The 22,017-nt window shown below is 37.7% G+C and overlaps 1 protein-coding gene across 1 annotated transcript; it reads left to right on the top strand.

Annotated features, from left to right (window-relative positions):
• The first annotated feature begins 9,373 nt into the window (after positions 1-9,373).
• Positions 9,374-20,614, top strand: meox2a (mesenchyme homeobox 2a). The gene is made up of 3 exons (XM_017696874.2): positions 9,374-10,457; positions 16,439-16,611; positions 19,181-20,614. The coding sequence occupies exons 1-3, from the start codon at positions 9,968-9,970 to the stop codon at positions 19,397-19,399; spliced, it is 882 nt and encodes a 293-aa protein (XP_017552363.1). The 5' UTR covers positions 9,374-9,967; the 3' UTR covers positions 19,400-20,614.
• The last annotated feature ends 1,403 nt before the right edge of the window (positions 20,615-22,017 follow it).

The raw sequence follows: 22,017 nt of genomic DNA, 5'->3' as shown, positions 1-22,017 counted from the left end.
AGAGGGAAAGGCCGGCATAACGACTCCCCTGGGCAATATATGTGTGTATGTGCATGTGTGTTTGACCCCAGCCAGAGAAAAATGTAAGGGTCACTGAGTTCTGTTGGCTTGGATCTAAATTTGACTGACAGCACACGAGGCGAAACCAACCATTTTAGCTTGGCTCATTCCTCACAAACCATTACACTTCCATTTGATGGAGGTTATTTTTGTTTCACATGCCAGATACGTGTACAGAGCTACTGGATCATCAGTCGACATGCATACCACACTTCTGTTATATTGAACTGTTATGTCTTTTAATTCACCAGAGGTTGATTTCAATTGTAAAATTCAACATTAGATTTTACACGAGTGATAAAAACTTCATGAGCATTTGAAAGAAAACAATGTGGTGAACATTACAGTTCTAGTGTATGTACTCATACTGCATGACACACTTTTATCTGTTTTTAATGACTTCTGTGCAGACCTATACTCCAGTAAAAGCACGGTTACTTCTGTCAAACAATTCTAAATAATTATAATATCAGATTTTCAGTATTTACTGTGCCCACGCTTTACCTTTATTACAGTTTCTGTTCTTTTCAGGATGCTTGCTTTTACTTTTACAGAAAAATCGGCATGGATATTTTTCCACACCTCTAAAGTTCAGTCTTGAACATTTCTTACATTTTCTGCTTCTCACAATCCAAGTAATCTTAAAAACATTCAGTGATGTTGAGGTCTGGACTCTGGGGTGGTCAGTCCATTGTTCTGAGAATGCCAGCAGCTTCTTTGCTTGATTTGCAACTTTTCCTCCTTTTCTTAGTAAGGGTTTCTTGACAGCTACACATCCTTTCAAACTCATAGTGTTCAGTTGTCTTTTCACAGTGGAAGGATGGACAGAAACACCTGTGCATTTTTGTAATCTGAAGCAAGAGTGGAGCTTGATTTAATCCTCAAATATGAAAGCTTTCGTGCTGTTTCTCTAATATGACACATGGTTAGCAGGAGCCCCTTTTTCTCTTTTAATTATTTTTTTATAAACTCTAGTTTTCGAAAATTCACATTTTTCACTTTTTTCCTTTCACTTTCTCCTTCCTTATGCAAGTAAGTTATCTTATTTAATTCCCTCATAAATATGGCCAACTACATTTAGGGGCAAAATTGTGTAAATTAGATTGGAGCATTGCTTTAATGTACACATGCAGGCTACATCGGTTAAATCTGCTACTGTTTCTGTATGCCATCCTCATAAGCCTGGTCACTGCAAACCTACAGCAGTTATTTCCCACCCTCATACACCCTGCCAGCTCTGCACACAAACATCAGAAATCACACTACCGATAACCTGTACAGTCAGAGATTACAAATCAAGGCAGGGGCATTGCTAGGGCAGTTTTTAATGTTATTTAGGCCCCCTTCCCATATAAATATACATTACTAGTTCAAATCATCTATAGTTTATTCTCAATTTTCAGCTGCATCATTGTATCGTTATTACATATTATTGCCCCCCCTAGTATGAGCTTAGTCACCCTATTCATGAACCCCTAGTGACACCCCTGAATAAAGGCATGATTTTCAGACTATTTAACAGTCCATCGTTGTTTTCCTAAAGATGAAAGTCAAGTTTACAGCTTTGCTAAAAAATTTGGTGTTACATTTTGTGAATATCTGAAAGCAGTTTTTTTGCTATTATCATCTAATTGATCTAAGTGCATCAGAGTGGCTTACTGACTTTTGCATTTCATTTCAAATGCATTTCATTGCATAAACTTTTAACTTTCCATAGAGTAACGCAGTGAAAAATGAACCCAGTGACTGCAGTGGGTTGTGCACCAGTAGGGGTCACCAAATGCATTCAGAGCAAATTACCAAACTATTAAATTGCTGAGCACAGCAATCAACACATTTAATATTATTTCACTGGCTATGATTAGGCCATAAACAGTACAATGACCAATCAGAGGCTATAATTTTTCAGGTTTTGTACATAATGCTTAATAACAGAGTCACCAAATATGTTCTTTAAATGTATTTACTTCTTCAAAGGTTACCTTGCTGGTGTTAGTATTGTTATGTAAGTTAATGACAGATGAAAAACTAATTTGATGAGCAAAGCAGCTAAAAATTCTGTCGTGCATTAAAGTATTGGGATTCATATCAAATCAAAGCAATTTGGTTTTATTTCCTCAGAACTGAGTGACGTGTGGACTTTATGAATGAAGCGTACATTTGGAGTGGCGCCTACAGAAAGTCAGAGCTTATGCGGCTGTTTTTTCTGATGAAGTTCTACCTCCACATTGAATATCCATTAGTCTGCTCTTGGAAGGAACCTCCCCCCCAGTAGTGCAGTGGGAGACCTCCGGGACTTGCACTAAGGGACTTGGCCTGCACCATAGGCACCAAAAGAGAGAAGGAAGCCATTAAATCATAAAAAGTTGACTTCACTTTTCAAAATGATTGGCCTTATTGAAACAGTATGGTGAATTGCGAATAGGGGGCTGGTGGGGGGGAGATAAAAAAGACTCAGTTGGTGATGTAGTTGGCTAGTACTGTATCTGTGCAGCGACAGTAACACTGTTTGTGGGTGAAAGGAATTAGCCAATTTGTGTGACAGACAGCACAAAAAATGCTGCAATTGCACTGAAAAGCTTTTATGATTTATTCCCAAACTGTAGTCAACACAATTGATGGACAGGCCTATTTTTTAAGTGTCCTCACTGTGAGGCAAAACAGGATGAAGGCATGCAAACTACACCAGCCAATTAGTCTCAGAGGACATATGTTTAATGCCACAGTGAACACGTGGAATCTGAGGCTGGGGCTGCTGGGTTTTGTAGTCCCAATTACAGCACATTTGAGTGGTGTTTGTGGCAAGGCAGTGCTATTGAGTATGTGGTGTGTACAGAATACATCTCGGTTCAGTCTCTGTTGAATTCTCTATGTTTAGAGAGTATGTTAAATATAATTCTATCTATCTATCTATCTATCTATCTATCTATCCATCCATCCATCCATCCATCCATCCATCCATCCATCCATCCATCCATCCATCCATCCATCCATCCACAATAAACTCTTCTATATCCTGCCCATCAAAGTCTGGGGTCTAGCTTTTTAGAATGTTTTAATATAAATGAGCATGGTTTCTACATAACAACTTAACATCTATATATAATTACGCAACATAGTAAAGATCAATCCACTTTTTTTTTGAGGAAAGCAATATCACATGTATAAATATGTGTGACAATATCTGTGACAATACTCCGTAGGGGGGAATAACCAAAGGCAAAGTCCACACATTCTATCCCCTTGTTTTGATGTCGGCACTCAAACTTTACAGGTGTTAAACAGCTTATAGATCCAAAGAGTTTCAGTAAGTGCTTTTTCTGCAATATTTTGGAATGTGTTAAATCATTTTTAAGGCAAAACCTGCTCTTCTTATAGAGTAAGATACGTTAATGAACTTTAAGGAAGCAAAATAAACCAAAACCATGAGAAAATAACTTTTTTTAAATGTTAAGTCAACCATTGTAGGTATTGTTTCTTACTCTTAAGAGACCATGAAAATCAGATATTACTTTACTTTTAACAGGGAGTTGGTAAATTGCTGTTTATATTATCATGATTTTAAAGCCTCCACTGTTACAGTAATTAAACTCTCCTGCTAGTTATATTTATTCTTCACTGGAGGTTCAAAAACTAACAAAGATGAATATGGTCTTGATTTGATCAGTTATAGTTAGAGAATGTGCTATATGAGTAATGTCGTACGATCAAAAGCTCGACTTGACATTAGAAGAAAATGCAACAAAGGATTAAGAGCTCAGTTATTAATGTCTAGCATACTGTAAGGAATTCAGGAGTATCTGTAATATTTATTTGTATTGTAAATATGGGCACAATTTTAAATCATCAGTCGTCTTGAATATCAGACAACTAAAGAAGTCAGGGAGGGAAAATTTACAGAAGAGAAAATGAACATTTCACTGTTTTTATTGAGTATTTTCATCTTTTTGTGCAAGAGTATATCTGTCAGGTCTAAACATTGAATATTTACATAATTTGCAAACACAGGCTGTCCTTAATATGGTGTGAATATTTCATACTGAATGTTTTTTACATTAAATTAATAAAGTTTTTTTTTTCTTCTCCTGAAAACTTACCATTTTGGAGAGTTTTGTTATGACCTCAGTGATAGGCAATGCATAATCCAAATGAGTCTCAGCCAAAAACAAATTAAGATGAATATCTAGAGGTTTTAAAAAGCATGCAGATCATAACATAGAAATTAATAATACAATTATAATCTCTGCTTATCTATACATTTGTTGGTCTGGCATTTACAAGTTGTTCAATCTCAGTAGAAATAACAAGCAATTTTCATATGTACATTATTACAAATGTCCAATAACAACGTCTACATGCTTACTCTTATAATCCAGCAGATCTTCACCCGCAGGATGGTCATCAGATCAAGTCTGAATGACATAAAAGAAGTTGAACTTAACTGATGCTACTTTTATGATTAAAACAAGACAGGATCAGGATAGCTCCTCGCGTTTTAAAGCATTTCGGCTTTGTGAGACTTGTGAGTCTTAGTTGGAGCATAATAATGAACGGTCTCGAGCCACATTTAACATGATCCTGTTACAGAATACAAAGTTTGTAAAGCATCATCAAAAAATTTCATGAAAAATAGAAATGACATTTTACATTACGGGTTGTTTTATACATTAAAAATGATTAATATATCTGACTACAGACTAATATTCACCCTGTGGTCATACATAAATGAATATCAGCGCTGATATTCAACTGATTATTAATCAGTAGCTCATAAACTCACATAATGCCTAAAATGTGATGGAGGCCTTAAGAACTTCTACAGGAAATTCAACAAGCACTATTCACTCTTCACAACCATTTTTGTTTGTCGCAGTCTTAAAATGTGCCGCTTCAAAAAGGTGCTATAATGCTTTTGTTATGATGTTATTTAATAATGAAGGACAGTGACATGAATTGATAGCAACGTAATGAAAGATAGTGGCTTGCATATTGTGATGATGTGGAAACTTTCATCCTCAAGACCCATATCTGATGAAGAGCCACATTCTATTTGTAGAGTGAAAGCAGACAGAAAGGTTTATTTGCTATAGTGTCACTTCTTTTCAGTGAAGATCGGTGAAGGAACATCAGCATTCAGCAACCTGTCTTCACTAAGCCTGCTTTCCTTTTCATCCTCCATTATTGAGTGCCATGCAAAAGTTGACATGACAGCGAACTATGCTGTGCTGTGTTAACTTAGCACGCACGGAACACACAATATCCCCCTTTTTAAATCATCCAATTATCCTATCAAGACAAACCGTAATGTGCACTTCTTTGCTAACGCTAGCTTTTCCAGACATCTTCATGCCCTAAAGTCAAAGCTTTATACATTTGTTTTGATTTATTGGTGATAAATCAAAGTTCTTCTTTATGTGTATTTTTACATATGCTTAAGTCTGTGTGCAGTTCATGTGCTCACTGCCAGACAATAAACTGTTTGTACTGTACTATACCAAAAGTCTTTGGCAACCAACAAAAATGTTTAAAACTAGTTATCTCAGTAGTTAATATGGTTTTGCTGGTGAAAACACAGACAATTAAACAAGTTCTTATTAGGCTGTCAAAGTTTTGAGTTATTTAAACTTCAAATAATACGTTGAAATAGCATAAAGCCAATTTTTTATTTGTTAGCTTACTATTTAAAGTTTTATTAACTAAAACTTTAGTTAATTAAGTGAAAAACCTGATAAGACTTGTTTTTAGAAAGTGTTGATTAGAGGAACACAAAAGAAAACAAGTTTGGTTCCGGAGTTCTTGTTGCACTTCAGCCATTAGATGAATTTGTAAATTTATATCAGCATCACAGCTGATTTCATCTGATTTCGAATTAATGGCAGGTGTTTTAGGGCAACTGTAAATACTGGGCTTCCACAAAGAGTGGTTCAAAATCACAATGAGTTGCTTATTTGTTTATTTTTATTTATTTGAGCGGATGTTAATGCTCACTGCCTGGACAAACAGCTTTGCATCCCATTTTCTCATTCACATAAGTCTTTTGCACAGAACTATATAGTATCTTCTAAAATTACGCACAAACTGCTGCTTTAACAAAAACTTGCACACACTACCCCCGCTTATTTCTTTGGCCTTAGCCAAACAAATATAGTCCCTGTGTCTCCATTTTTGTATTTCTACATCATTTGAGCACAAGAGTTGTCTTTTACATGGTGTGAAAATTTAATGATGAATGGACCAATAGAAATGCTCCAAAATAGCATTTCATTTTGGATCTTGACAGTATACTAGGAGTATCTTCCCCAACATTACTTTCATCCATGTGGATGACATACAAAAAGTTTTCCATTTCTTTTTCTCTCTCTTTCTGTCTCTTTCTCATCCATCACACTGCGGGTCACATTAGTCCAGCTGACTTCATGCTGAGAGCAATAAGGTGGTGCCTTAGGCCTGTGTCTGGGCCCACTGAGTGCACTGACTCAACAGACACCCTCAAGCCATAGAATTACCCTTCACAAGAGAGCAATTTCTCATACACAGGTCTGCTCAGCATGTACTGTGTCCTCTATCACAGCTAACACAGCAAACAAACAGAAGCAAGCACTCACCTTAGCTATGTTTTATGTGGCGCGTCCTTACGAGCATGTGATGAGAATGATGGTCTTCTCTCGTCTCTTTTCTCCTCTTTTCTTTTTCTTCCTGCAGTTCAGGCTTGTATCTCCCCCTCAACTGTCTGTTAAAGCCATTTCCCCCAGCGCTGCCTTTTATTTCCTCTCTCTCATGGGCAGAACAGGCCTCAGTCCCTTTGCTGTGGCCGGGTGATGCTGTCGATGGGGGATGCCACTGTGTGCTATTAAGACACTTTGTGTTTAGGGACACATGCAAAATTATTGCCATATGGTCATGTGGAATGACTCTGATGACGACATTTACTTCAAATCATAAAATAAATCAAACAAATCTAAGAAGCAAAAAAAGACAAATGCAATACTGTGCAAAAGCCAGAGATCACCCTTCACTTATCTAATTTCCAGCCCCAGTGGCTTAATGTAAGTTTTTTCAGCACATTTCGTATGGAAATATATATTAAATGATCCACTTGCATGAGTGAAAAAACACCAAAACTCCCCCCATCAGATAAACATGTACTTGAGTTAAAGTAGAGCTACCCAAGGTAAAATATTGCTCCAGTAAAAGTAGAAGTTCCTCCCTTTAGACCTCCACTTGAGTAAAAGTGCAAAATTATTTGCCTTCAAATGCACTTAAGTATTGAAAGTAAAAGTACTAAATGATTAATTATGACTTTAATGTCTTTTACCATATTTGTAACAAGACTCTGGCTTTATCAACTCATTTTAGGTGAAAATACTCCAGTGTCACTCCTGATAAACCAGTCTTTTAATAAAATGTCATTAATCCGTGACGCTGATGTGCATTAAACTTATCATAAACACAAAACGCTGAAGGCAAACAATTTCCATTAGTAGAACCAAGTGGCTATGAAATAACTTTTTTTTGAACAAGCAAAGTTTCAGTGTAAGATTTATTTACAACTTAGTTACAAGTTTAAGTTTAATAAAAATTTGCTTTAAATTCAGGATCACAAATGAGTTTCCTTTACTATACTGCATCTATAGGTCTCTGTTTATAAACATAAACTAGCCAAAACTAATTTACTATAAAATGAAATAGTTTTTGTATAAATTCAGAAAAAAAAACATGCCAGTCACGACAGCATATGTGTACATTTTTCTATAGTGTGGTTTATTTACACAAAGTTGGGTTAGTTTCCACCAGTTATGTAGGAATAGACACTCACAAACATTTACACTGCTGCACTGACGCTGAACCATGTGCTTGCACTGGGTCGGTATGTCCAACAGGTCAAAACAAGCTCAAAACAAAGTGTGCACTGTGCCCTGATTGGCATTCTTGCTTCATGCTTGTTTCTTTTTGACATGTTACGGTTTTATACAGACATAAATCAAAAGCATTTTTGATTTCACATAATGTAGTTTAGTAAAAAGTAAGATATTTGACTTTGAAATGAAGTGGTGTGAAAGTAAAAAGTCACCCAAAATGGAAAAACCTCAGTAAAGTACAGATACACAGAAAAAATACTTACGTACAGTAACAAATTACATTTGCTTAGTCACTGTCCACCACTGCAGATAAATAGTACTGTCATCTTTGGAAGAGAGTAGAAAATCAGACTCCACTTTTGCTTCAGATCAGAAAATATCCACAGGTGTTTCTGTCTATCCTTCCACTGTGAGAGGACAAAGACATTCGCAAATCATTGGACTGGCCAGACCTCAACATCAATGAATATGTTTGGGATTATTTGGATCATGAGAAGCAGAAAATGCAACCAGTTTTAAACATGTTTGCATTTCTACAAACCGCACTGGTGCCTTGGTTCATTACAAATTGCTTCAGTTCCATCAAAAGTATATAATAATACAGCCAGCTTAGCTCACAGTCATATAACACTAGTTGGTTGTGTAGTTCGGTATCTCACAACACTTTACAGAATAATCAATAATATTTTGATCAGCAACAGTTAAAAATATTCAACTGATTCAAACTACAGATTAGTGCTGTCAACATAAGATCAAGTGTAGTTATAAACAGTAAAAATGCATGTAGATATAAGCTGAGAGACTGTCTCTATATGCTTGTAATGGTGGAAAATGTCACAAAATATCAGGTTATTTATAGTTATATCCGGCACTAATTTTCCAGTCTTGATTATTTAAGTAATCATCTTAAATACAAGAAAAGGCTCAGGCCACATCCCTGCATTCTATTCCCTAAAATGAGGAATCATTTTGAGGAATATTGACTCCTCTGTACCAGATTAAAACATGCATCCATGCCCTCCTTAGCTAATACTATAATTTTGAAGAAGAAGAAGAAGAAAACAAAGAAATTGTTAGAACAAAAAAAGACAGGTTCCATCTGCAGTGTTTGAAAAAAAAAAATAGCAAAAAAAAAAAAAAAGCAAAATAAATGAACGGTATCTCATCTATTGGTACAGATGATGAGAGTCAGATCACACAGTCTAGAATGGATCTTTGTCTGAGCTGTGGCCATTCTCATGGCCCACTCTGTAGAGCTGCTCTGGGCCAATGGTGTGTATGTGGTCAGTTAGTGGTAGCATGGGCTCCATGACCCAGCCTCCCTCTCACATTACAGCTCTATTTATAACACCCCCAACACCCCCCCCACCACACCCCACCCGTCCATACACTCCCCTCCCAGTGTGCAGCTCTAAGCCCCAGCCCATAGCCCCAGCCCCGGGCACTGTGAGGAAGCACCTTCCCCTCCCGTCCTGCTCCGCTCCGCACTCCGCTTCAGCTCGGCAGCCGACATTCTGCTCTCATACAATCCTCAGCTGCTGCTGCTGTTTACTCAGCGCCGCCTCACAGCTCTCACCCGCCGCACGCTCTGGATTATCACATACACACTGGGGCATGCAGACACACAGGGGCAAACACACACATATATATGTAGATGCAAACACTTTTCTTCCTTTTTTGTCATATTTTTTATGAAGTGAGAAGAAAACTTTTTTTTTTTTTGGTTGAAAGTTTTTTATCTGGGATTTGACTTTGGAAGAAGAAAGACTTCTGTGTGGCCTGTCTGTGTTTTCATTGCATTTTTAGGAGTCTACTTTTCAGTATCTATATTTTTAATATTGTAAATCGTACAAAGTACACAAAATGGTTTGTTTGCTGAACAGTCTGTAAACTTCCGTTGTTTTTTTTTTTAAAGGTTCTGCTTAATATTCGTGTTACTTTTTAGGACACCTTTTATGAAGTGAGAAGAAGGGAATTTATTTAACTCTTATTTGGGAGGGGCTTTTTTGTGATTTTGCATGAAGAAATAAAATCTGGTTTTGCATGCAATGGATCACAGTCTGTTCGGCTGCCTGCGCGGCCCTCATGCCCCTCCTCAGGCCCTGCACCCGGCCTTTGCTCTGCATGGACGCCCCGAGCACCTCTCTTACCCCGACCTTTCCTCTTCCTCCTCCTCATCCTCCTGTATTGTGAGTGGTTATCCGGGTCAGGACGGCCTATTCGGGGCTCACGGGCACCAGCGTGGACCTCCAACCGCCCAGCAGCATCACCCTCCACCACAGCAGACCGGCTGGCACATCCCGCAAATGCCCAGCGTATCGTCAGCTAGCGCACGCCTGGGCCTGGGCATGACGGCCCCTGACTCTGGCTCTTCAGACATGGCCCCTGGAGGCCCCAGCCTCTGTGCCAGCACACCCAGCCTGGTCGGAGCCGTGCCCTCTGGGGCCTCCTGCCTGCCTGGGGGAGATTTCGGGCGTCACACACTTTCTCCAGCTGAGGCAGAAAAGAGAAACGGGAAGCGGAGGAGTGATAGCTCAGGTAAGGGGTGGAAAAAAAACCTAACTGTAGCTGATTTTCTAAAAAATTCAATCAGGCGTTTTAAAGAAAGACTTGTTTATGGACTGCATTTTTTAGGTGGATACATATTAACATTAGGGGCCAGATTAAGGAACATGAATTATGCCTAGTCTTGGACTAAACTGTGGGTGGGTGACTCACTATTGGAAATCCTTTAATCTAGGAATAGGCTTAATCTGTGGTTTTCAATTTTTATTTATTATTATTATAATTTTTTGTTTATTTAAAAAGCTATAAGAGATAATTTTTTTATTCAAAAAAGCACACAAAATATTTCTTTATATTATTATTATTATTATTATTATTATTATTATTATTATTATTATTATTATTATTATTATTGCCTTCCTTATTTACAAACTAAATTGCTTATCATTGAAGAAAATGCCTGAAACACAAGCATCATGGAATGTTACTTTTCCATTCAGTGTTAAACAAATAGTAATAAATTCTCACAGACGGCAGGGCTTTCAGCCTGGTTTGTAGTAGCGTTTTTGGAAAATTAGTCTCCCACTGCTCGGAAATGTGGAGCAGTATTTTTGTGCGAGAGACTTTTGTAGGTGTTGGCTGACATGCACAGAAGCAATTATTTTGACTAGAGCCGGGAGCAAAGGCCAGACTATAACTCTGTGTGGGCATCTTACTGTTCGCATGTTTCACTTTACAAACCATCTGTTTCATCTCTGCACTTTTTAGAGAGCAGAAAATGAGGCTTACTGTAAAAATTAATGTCAAGGACTGTAAAGCAGAACACCACACCTATGCAGCACCTATGAAGACGCTGAGAGAATACAGGCTTATAATATAATAATGTAATATAAGTCTTAATGCAACAGTTTTTAATTCTGTGTATTTTTTTAATGAAGTAGGTTTAACTGCAGAGAGAACGCAATCTCTATAAAAGAGAACAGAAGTGCAGTAATAGGCTTCTGTACCACATGTGTTCTTTCACTTTTTTTTGTTTCTTTGACTGTGGAAGCTGTTCCTAAAATGGAAAACTGACTTTGCCAATAGTTTTACATTTAATTCTAAATAATGTGTAATTTATTAATAGGCAATCAAGACTGTACATGCTATAACAACACCTGTTATCAGAAAAAATAATATATATTCAAATGTTTAATATAGGTTTGTTTATCAGCAATTATATATATGGCAGATTCTAAAAGCCAGAAAATCCATAATTATCTTAGTGTTTGATGACATACTGCAATATCATTACTTTTATCATTTCTATACTTTTATATAAAAATCCATCATTTCAAAAAATTGACATTGGTCATTTTTCTCTCTGCCGTCCTTTTGTGCTGCACATTTGTAAATCTGGTTGAGGCATACACTTGGAATGTCAGGGAAAAGGTTCAAGTCACTCAGTGAGAGCTGTAATGTTTTCTTTGTGTGGAGAGTGCATGTAGCAGCTCATTTTTGGTGTTTGTGGAACTTGGCTTCTAGACCTCTGTCAGTTTAACTGGCCGGCATGCACATAAACTAACAGTAGATGTGAGGACACCACTTGAATGCTGATTGAGATTTCCCCTCCACAATGACTACCACTGCTCTCCTGTATGTCGGTATAGAGTGCAGCACTAAAGTATTAGTTCTAACGAATAAGCTGCTCAAATCATTTCTGCCATGCTGCTGGCTTTAGGAGAACTATAGAGAATGGAGGGTGGATTTTACAGCATTTAATACACACTTCCAACTCCATAGATGTGAACTGAACAAAACTAAGTGGAGATAATTTCCAGATTTTTGAAAAATATACACATTTTAAGAAATGCTTTATGTTTGTGTTCAATTAGGAATCCTACAAAATGTAGAACCACCACAACTGATGTTACATTAATCTGTCCCATAAATAACAACCCAATGTCTCGAAAAGCATTGCTCCCTTCCAGGAACTGATTCAATATATAAATGCATAAATTATTTGCAGCACAGTTTCTTCCTCTATATGTGCATTGATAACAAACTGCACAGTCCAAAGAGCAAAGAGAGTCCTATAATAATGATCAACAAAAATGTCGAAGTTTACCTTGTACACAAATATCCAAATAATCACAATAGTAGACCTGTCTGTTTCATTCAATAACAATAACAACACTGAACCAAACGCTTATTTTATAAAGTAGGCCTTTGACCTCACCCCATGTACATTCACGCACACACATTTATTCCTGCGTACTAAATATGGTGCTGATGAAGCGCTCCTCACACAGCTGAGGCAACAAGCTATTTAAACAGTACTGTTGATTGATTCCACTGAGATGATAATGTTTCTCTTCTGGTCATGCAGAAGAGGGGAGACGAGTCCAGCACAGTTTAGTCCAGCACAAACTCTAGAGGACTTAATCTCTCTAGAACCTGAATTGGTCACTGCTGGTTTTCTGGAAACTATATTCTTCAGTTTGATGCCCTTCAAATGCATAACAATGTACAGGGTGAGTCAAAAGTAACAGGACACCGTTTTATTTTATTTTTTATTTTATTATCGACTTTTATCTCTGGGGTCATATCAAACAAATTGTGTATGCTGAGGAAATCCGCAACAAACACCACCTTCAGCACCGCATCGTGGAGGCTTGTGACAGCATAAAAAAAAATAAAATAAAACGGTGTCCTGTGATTTTTGACTCACCCTGTATACATCAGACTTCCAGATGTTAGTCTGACGTTTACTGCCTTTATTAGCCTTAGTAGGTACACTTAAGAAGCTGCATTTTCCTCTAAAGTGCGGACAGATGCTTTAAGTGACAGGCCTATATTTGCACAGTTACTTTTTTCAGTCTTGTGCAGCAACGCAGAACATATGCACTCTAAAAAGTAATGTATTAACTAACAAAATGTTTACTTACGTTACCTGTTTTATAACTTTTTTCTGTCATATTGTTTTCTGATTTAATGTATTCTGTGTTAAAAGTGTCATCTCCAACTGAACACAGTGATGTGTCTAGGTAGACAGAATTTGTTGTTTTTAACACATCTGTTTTAAGAGTGTAGCCTGTTATCACAATACAGAGATTTAAAAAATGATTTAACGGAAAAGAAAAAATGAGATCTTTCATTTCTTTCAAGCGATCACACTGTAAAGTAATTATAATGCACCGTGGCTGGGGAACAAATAAAATGGAACACTTATTTTACTGTTAAGGCCAGATAAAACATTCACATTAGGACATCTGGAGATACAACACAGTGTGTCAGATGTGCATTTCTTTAATAAATCATCTTCAAAGTAGACTTAAGGGCAAATTAAAACCTTCTGCAAAACTAGCAGTGGAACAAGTGAAAAACAAATTACTATTAGACTCATCAGCTGTTTTTTAACTTAACTTCTTCTGCTGCCTAAAATCAGTAGCATTACGTAATGATGTAATAACTTCAAAATAATCTACTGAATTTTAAAAATCATCTACAGATACACAAAGGCAAAGAGGCAACGTGTGGCACTTTTTTCCAGTGCAGCTTTTTTTTTTTTTTTTTTTTGAAGTGAGATGAAAGTTAAGGCGCAGGCCTAATTGCTGCGGTGTAGCCGCTGCATCGTAAAGCTGAGAAAAAGTCGTTTTAACTTGTGGCTGCGCTGTTCACAAACAGCTGCTCGTGTTAGTCTTTCTTCTTCCACAATGGCCGTGTTTAACCCACAGTAACTGTGTCTCTCAAAGCCTGTTTCAATCAGACCAAAACGCAGCTAGACACAGCGGCCAGAAAAGGCCTGCTAAAATTACAGCCTGCTCCTACCTCTGGAGGTCAGAGAGAAACGTGACTGCTGAAATGGACCATTCAGTGTCCCAGCCATGGAAGAAATCAGTACATCTATAATACGCTGCACCTGACAAAATCATCAGTTTAACGAAAGCATCATAGCCTAAAGTGCACATTTGGCATGATTTCTTTATTTCAGTAATCTTGGCTGTCCTACATTACTCCAACACTCCTTAGCTTTTATTAGTTGCTGGATGAAATGTTCTTTTAAGGAATATTTAGTGAGAATTATTCTTTTGAGGAAGTAGTCATATGCAAATATGAAAAAGCAGTTCTTTTGATACTCCATATGTTTTTTGACAAAGTGCACATTACAGCCACATAGCTATGAAGTGCTTCTAAAACCTTAATGGTCTCTTTCTGAAATCCGTCACTTTTGGAAATGTCTCGTGTGCGTTGAAATAGCAGAGTTGTTCCCATGACTTGTGGATGGGGCCTCGTTAAAGTGGGCTCTATTTACAGCTGGGTTTAGGATTGCCAGTTGGATTAGCACAGTCTCTACAGCCACATATGAATCAGAGAGCAGAGGTTTTGTTGCCTTGATGTGCAATTTGCAACTGAGGCATGGCCTCAAAAAACATACCGCAAGATCTAGTCAAGTGAAGGGCATACATTTCTTCTTCTCTTGCAATAATAAAAAAGGACAAAGAACTGATTTTCTTCCTTGCAGTTTCAAAACAGCAGAAGCCACTTTCTTAGTTGCTTAATTTGACTTTTCAGCTTTCTCAGCCCACTGTTTGACATCTGCACTAACTCAGTTCACTCTTTAGAGCAGCTTAACACTTAAACTTAAACAGTAGTATCACATAGGCATATGTGTGAGCATTATGTCATCCATAGAAAATTCAGAAAAACAGAAAATGCACTGAAACAGAGAGTGAGGTGGGGGCCTGAGAAAAAGAGAAGGGAGAGAAAGGGAGTGAGAGAGAAAGAAAAGACAGACAGAGAGAGAAAGAGAGACAGAGGAAAAAAGAACGAGATAGAGAGGAGATCAAGAATAGGGGAGAGAGAAAGAGAGTGAAAAAGGAGAAAAGAAACACAATAGACAGTGAGATGACATTGAGAAAGATAGACAGAATAGATTGGGAAGAGAAAGTGAAACAGAGAATAGATAAAGAGAAGAGACAGAGTGAGGTAGAAAGAGAGAGCAACAACAGAGAGAAGAAGAAAACCAGAAAGAGAGAGAAGACAGAGGGAGATAAAGAAAGGGAGGGGGGGGTAGAGATTGAGAGAAAGGGAGGGAGAGGAGAGAGAGAGAGAGAGAGAGAGAGAGAGAGAGAGAGAGAGAGAAAGAGAGATGGGGAGGCAGGAGAGAAAGAAAGGGAAAGAGGGGATCAAGAGAGTGGTAGAGAGACACAGATGATAAAGAAAAGCAATGAGAGAAAGCGAGAGAGAGAGGGAGAGAGAGGGGGGGGGGGGGAGAGAAATAACACCACTGACACTGATACAACTGAGAATGACTGTGAGTGAGTTGGCAGTTTGCGAGTCACGCAGTGAAGACGCTTGTAAAACGTTGAGGTAAATAAACTAAGGAAACATATTTTTACACTTTCTCCAGAGCTGTTTTGTTCCATATTAAAACTATGAGGGTAACAGATTCCATTAACAGTAAGGCAAATTAACTCTGCACTGGAAAATGCTTTGTCGAAGGCCAGTCTATTGTAAGAGCTCAGTGACCAGCAGCAAGCATATGACCCCTCACTGCTGGACACGGCAACATTCAGCTGGCATTAAGAAAGCTGATATCATATAAGAGCACAGTATTTTCCCTACTTTTCTTTTCCTCTATTTTATAAATAATGTTTTATCAGTTAACACAGCCTCCTTCTACATATCCTGTACATGTCCTGTTGATTTGACCAAGACAGATATATTATCATTTATAATCTATGAGGAATTTTGTTCTTTGCCATTCCAAAGAATTATTTTCTTTTGTATTTTCTTCCCTTAAGCTCTAAGATTGCATCAAGAGAGAACCTCAGTATTTATTGTTCTTCTTTTTGTTCATCTATACCAAATGTTTTATGGCAAGCATAATCTTTTTGTCATATGAAAGTGACAGAGAAGTTGTTTTATTTGCTTTTAGATGAAAACATGGCAATCGTTTGGAATCATTCAGAAATTCTGCTCTTTATGTTTCGTAATACATGCAAATATTTTCCTCCTTTTTTCATGCCCAGAATCCCAAGATGGGAATTACAAATCAGACGCAAGTAGCAAGCCCCGGAAGGAGCGGACGGCGTTTACGAAGGAACAGATCCGCGAGCTGGAGGCGGAGTTTGCTCATCACAACTATTTGACCAGACTGAGGCGTTATGAAATAGCAGTAAACTTGGATCTCACTGAAAGGCAGGTATGACAACTCCAGGCAACTTCATACCTGGCCATCCATCATTATGTCTAAAGCTACTGTGACTCTTTTTTATGGTACGGTCTGTGTGCTGTTCTATGCTGCTGTGGCGATGTAGAGGGACTATCCTATTCCAGATGTTTCTGCAAGCTCCCTCAGTCAGGCTATAGAGAAGAAATGAAGACAGGCAAAGCATATGCTGTCCAGCTAGACACTTCCTCTACAATCTTACAAATTGGCCTCAGTGTAGGAAGTCCCTTTGTGTAGCCATGTGTGAAATAAATAACTCGAGACACTTTTATTTGGCTAGAAGAAAACATGGAATGCTGTAATCTTCAAATTGCACTGTAACACATCTTTAACCATGAAATAACTGTAGATCATTGAGTCCTAAAGACCTAACCACAGTCTTGCTAGTTACATGTACATTGACTCATTGTTTTGGATCACTTATGTGACTTATCTCTACAGTTCTAGGATCCAACCTATTGTCTGTATAATTCATCATTCATTAACCAAGTTATATATAATAATAATGTTTGATAATAGTATGATTGTCTAATTAATGACTAATTTTCAAATTCAATTTCTTTATCAATGAAAAATCAAATTTTAAAGAAATAAAATAAGTGACTAAGTACTATATCTTAAGACCATTTAACATGTTTAACATGTGAACAGTGCGATGAGGAAATAAAATATAGCCTAATAATAATCTAAATAGCAGCGAAACATATTTACAGTAAAAAAGGGACAGATTCTGACTCAGTTTCAAAACTTATATTAAATTGATTATAGCTTATGTCCATTGTTTTTGGGGGCATAAAGGCCATATGTTATGAATAAATCTCCTCACCTGTATGTTTCAGATGTTCATCTGAGTCAGTTTGACGCACTTACAGACCGAATACAGCATCAACATAGCGTTAGCCCAAATGTTGAAAGTTGTGGCTACTATGTAGTAGCATTGAAAAAGCATGTAACGTCTGATAAATCGTGCAACAGGGTACTTCCAATCCTTGGTATTTAATGTAGCTCTCAGCTCACATGGTGGGTTTGACATGTGAAGTCTCTGATTTGGAGACTTTTTTCTTGGGTCACATTCTGTCAGCATAACATTAACCTTGCCACACGACGGAGTAAGTGAACCCCATCTTGCTATGTGATCCCTGTGTGAACCAGCTCCCAGTGAACGAGGCCGTGCAACCTCTGGAGAAATATGACTTTACTGGGGCCACCAACACTGAAGCTACTAATCACATCATAATAATTATAGGAACAATAATACCTTGTAGTAGTCATTATAACATCTGTGAGCCTAATTATAATAGCCAGCCTTCTGGCTCACTCTGATGATTTTTTGAGGAACCAAGTGCTTAATGACCCACCAAGAGAACATAATAAGTACTCTTAACTTGTCAGGAGTGGCATGGAGAACTCTCCATGCTGTGGGCAAAACTGCAGAGCTGGCAGATATATTTTAAGGTCAGTCATCTTACGGTGCTGACAGCAAGGGCCCAGGTGGCACATCATATGACAATATTCAAAAATACAAAATACTTTTAAACACAATTAACTTCAATACTGCTTTAAAACATTCTTTTAGTTCCTTAAATAATTTAATAAAATTCTGTTAATTTTGCATTCAGACCAAAACTTTGCGTTTGTGGTGGCATAACTACTTTTAAACAATTAAAAACAATTACTTTTAAATTACACTTTAAATGTGTAATAAAAATGAGTGGTCTTGTGGTGTCTGTTAACTTTACATTTAGCCAAAACATGCAGTTGTGAAGATATGGTTAAAGCAAGGCAGCAAGTGAGAATATAGCTGTTGCTGCTTTCGGATACTTAAAAAACATTGCTCTCATTTGGCTTAGCAAGATGGATAAAGTCTGAAAAACCCATACTGATTGATGGCACTGCATGCACAAGACCAAACACTAACATTTGTGCTGTTAGCTGATTTCCGCATCACATGATCCTCGTCTGCGTCCCACCAAAAATAAATTTTAGAGGAGGGAGGTCCAGTCCCCTGCACGCTGACGCTCATGGCCATTGAAGCCTCGCTCACACTGTGCTGACCATTTAAGAAACAGCTTTGTCATCATTCTGGGAAACGTAAATACTGGTCCCGACTTGACGAGTAAGGGGAAGTGTTTGATATCACAGAACAGATGTGCTCTGTCAGTTAATTACTGCTAATATGGAAATGCCTATATAAGACCACTTTCTGTTACTATGTTATGGTATGTTTATTAAACACCTTTAACACACAACACTTCAAAAATGTGTGTATGAAACTGCATACATGTACTGCACTCATTTGATTACCTTATTTAAGCATTTGCATCTTATTTAAGCACTCACTAAGGGATATTAACTTACTTAAGGTCAGTGAGTCATGCTCACTGTGTGTTTAGCTCAAACGTTAACTGTGCCAAAAGTAAAGCCCATCAGCGTACAGTGTGGTGAGGCATACTCTATAACCTTTATTCCTACCAGTTAGTTCATGTGTTGTGCATTTTCAGGGCAAGATAACGGCACTTTGCTACTCTTTTTCACTCTCCAGGTGAAAGTGTGGTTTCAGAACAGACGAATGAAGTGGAAGAGAGTGAAGGGTGGACAGCAGGGGGCAGTGGCAAGGGAGAAAGAACTAGTCAATGTGAAAAAGGGGACCTTGCTGCCCTCTGAGTTTTCGGGCATCGTTGGACTTCACCACACAGCGGACTCCTTGGTCAACGAAGACAGTCATGACAGTGACCTGAGCTCTGAGCATGCTCAGTTATGATACAAAGAAGCAACAGCTGCCCCTGAGATGCTGCTTTGGGGTCATGTTTTGTCCTAGTGCCACGGTGGTCAAGGCTGCTCTTTATGAAGGAGGGCCCGATAATAGATCAGCAGTTCCCCCAGGGCTGCAGAGCAAACCACGCAAGAAGACAGCGCACTTGTTTTCTCTCAGGAACGTCCCTATTACGACTGCTGGTAGCTGATAGCTGAGTGACAACATGTATGTGCACATGTACAAGGAACTGGTGTGTCATAACTGACCTATGGTATGACTGTGACATATACTTTGACATTAGGACACTAAGAGAAAATTTATGATTATCAGGGTCAAAGTTCCTTGCCATAAATTGATAAACATAGTTTACAAGCTGAGAGGGTTTCGATACATTGCACTCTCATTAGGTTTAAAGAAATGGCTCATAGAAAAAATCAAATATACCCAATTTACTCCTTACCCCAAACATACATATCTACCTCTGTCCCAGTATAGACTCTGAGAGTTCTTTGTTTACCCTAAAATAGAATTTAAAACTCTAAAATCTTTCAAACTTGCAAAAGATGAATTCAGACTTCAGAATCTGAATTCAGCTCTCACTCGTCTCCTCTTAGTATTATTTCTTAAACAGCAGTATCTTCACACACATTAAAGCAGCTTACACATGATCGCAGCTTTCTTTGTATTTTAAATAATCCAAAATGAGGGACAGAAAGCTGCTTATGAATTATGAAAATTATAACAAAAGAAGATGAAAAATGCTCAGTGTTGCATGACTCTTAGCAAACAAAATGCCTTGTAATGGTACATTTTAAAAGTTAACAAGGGAAAAATCTTATAATCTTATCCAGATGCTCTTATACAGAGTGACTTACAATTTTACAAATTTTCTACAGAGCTAGGTGAAGGTAGTAGTGTTGGGAATCTTGCCCAGGGACCAGGATTGGTGTATGTATATATAAAAGCCGCTCCTTTTAGGTTGCAGGGGGAGGTGCCAGTCCATCACAGGGCCTAATTGGTATAGCATTTAAAATGTGTAGAAGTTTAAAATGCATAAATTCATTAAAATGATTACTGCAGACTTCATAATCTGAACAAATCTGACTGCTACTATGGGGAAATATGAACAAACATACAGTCACATGCAAAAGTTTGAACACTCCTGGATAAATGACTAATTTTGTTGCTTTTCTAAGTGGAAATAATTCATCCTTCACAGGGAAAAAAACTTAAGTATGGCAAATGTGTAGAAGTGTGTTCACTGTAGAGGATATGTCACTATTTTCATTCAATAATGATAATAAATAATAATAAAATGATAATCAATGATAATAATAATTTTTAAAAAATCAATAAAACATACCATTCAAACAGGGGTTGCACAAACTTTTGCATACAAACAATTCCCTTGGTTAGGAAGAGCATTACAACCTGGTAAGATATTAAACATCTTATAAGGTTATTGTCAATAGGCAAAACTACTCATTGACCAACATGATCCATATGCATATGTATATTCATAGCTCTCCCTCATTGGATGGATGTATGGCAGTAGACATCATTGCATGCATAAAGGGCTTCCTATAACTAATTTCATCTGTTAAACTGAACATTTAACAAAAGTAATTGCCATTTTAACAGTAGTAAGGCAAATTTTGTAATCACTTATTGTATTAAACGTCTAATTCTAACTGTTACACATAAACTTGTCTTGTCTGATCAACTATGCTTGGGGTAAATGGAAACATTCTGCACTGAAGCCTAAAGGCTAATGTAGCCTTGTAATGGGCATAATGGAGGTCTATGTCACACAAAATCTTTAGAAAACTAAAGAAGCTAAGAATGTTTGGAGTGAGGATAAATTGTGTAAATTAGATTTTTTTGGTGTGTCATTTCTTTAAAATGAATTAAAAAAAAACCTTAAATGTCATCTGTAATTTGGTCAAAAAGTTGAACATTCCACAAAATGTACCTTTCATTGCAACATTGAGAAGAGGTCAGGTCTGTGCTTTGGTTTGCACTGTTAAATCGTGCCTTCATTGGTTTTTACTGTATGTTCTGAATCGCTCAGTGTAAACAAAGCAAAGACGCTATCAAGCCGGCAGGAGAATCGAAAGGTTTTCCAGTTGTGTAAATATCAGTATCAGTATTTTCTTATCACCCATCAGCTGTCAGTTTCATATACAGACTTATACGACTTACATCCTAAATAAAAATGCCTTACGTTGCTGCCTTTATTTTTTTCCAATCTGTAGTTGCTTTCTGCACACTGGGTTTAAAACATGGTCAGATGTTCTTTTGAACTTCATCTGAATACAGTTTTAACACTTGCTGCACATGCATTTCGGACTGCTTTGCCTTATCCTGTCTGTGACTCATCATGGCTAATGTATGCCAGGACTCAGTGTGGAGCCAACATGAATAAACCATTGAGGAAGCAATAGCACGTTAGCATTGGAGAGAATGCTAAACTACGACTTCTCCTCTAGGCTGGGTCAAGACTTCTGCCAGAGACCTAGAAAAGGGTGTGCAAATGGATCATATTCTATTACAAAGGTCTGTTTGAAAGTTTGTTATATGATACATCCCCTGTCACCACAGTGTGAGTACGCATCCTAATTGGT

The sequence above is a fragment of the Pygocentrus nattereri genome, chromosome 17 (genome assembly GCF_015220715.1).
Source record: "Pygocentrus nattereri isolate fPygNat1 chromosome 17, fPygNat1.pri, whole genome shotgun sequence".
Lineage (NCBI taxonomy): Eukaryota > Metazoa > Chordata > Actinopteri > Characiformes > Serrasalmidae > Pygocentrus > Pygocentrus nattereri.
The sequence above is the reverse complement of the archived record's forward strand: the minus strand, read 5'-3'. Positions and strand labels throughout refer to the sequence as shown.

Excerpts from the sequence above, each read along its gene's own strand:
- meox2a (XM_017696874.2), top strand. The coding sequence starts at position 9,968 with ATGGATCACAGTCTGTTCGGCTGCCTGCGCGGCCCTCATGCCCCTCCT. Across the intron at positions 10,458-16,438 it reads GCGGAGGAGTGATAGCTCAG|AATCCCAAGATGGGAATTAC; the intron begins GTAAGGGGTGGA and ends TTTCATGCCCAG. Across the intron at positions 16,612-19,180 it reads TGGATCTCACTGAAAGGCAG|GTGAAAGTGTGGTTTCAGAA; the intron begins GTATGACAACTC and ends TTCACTCTCCAG.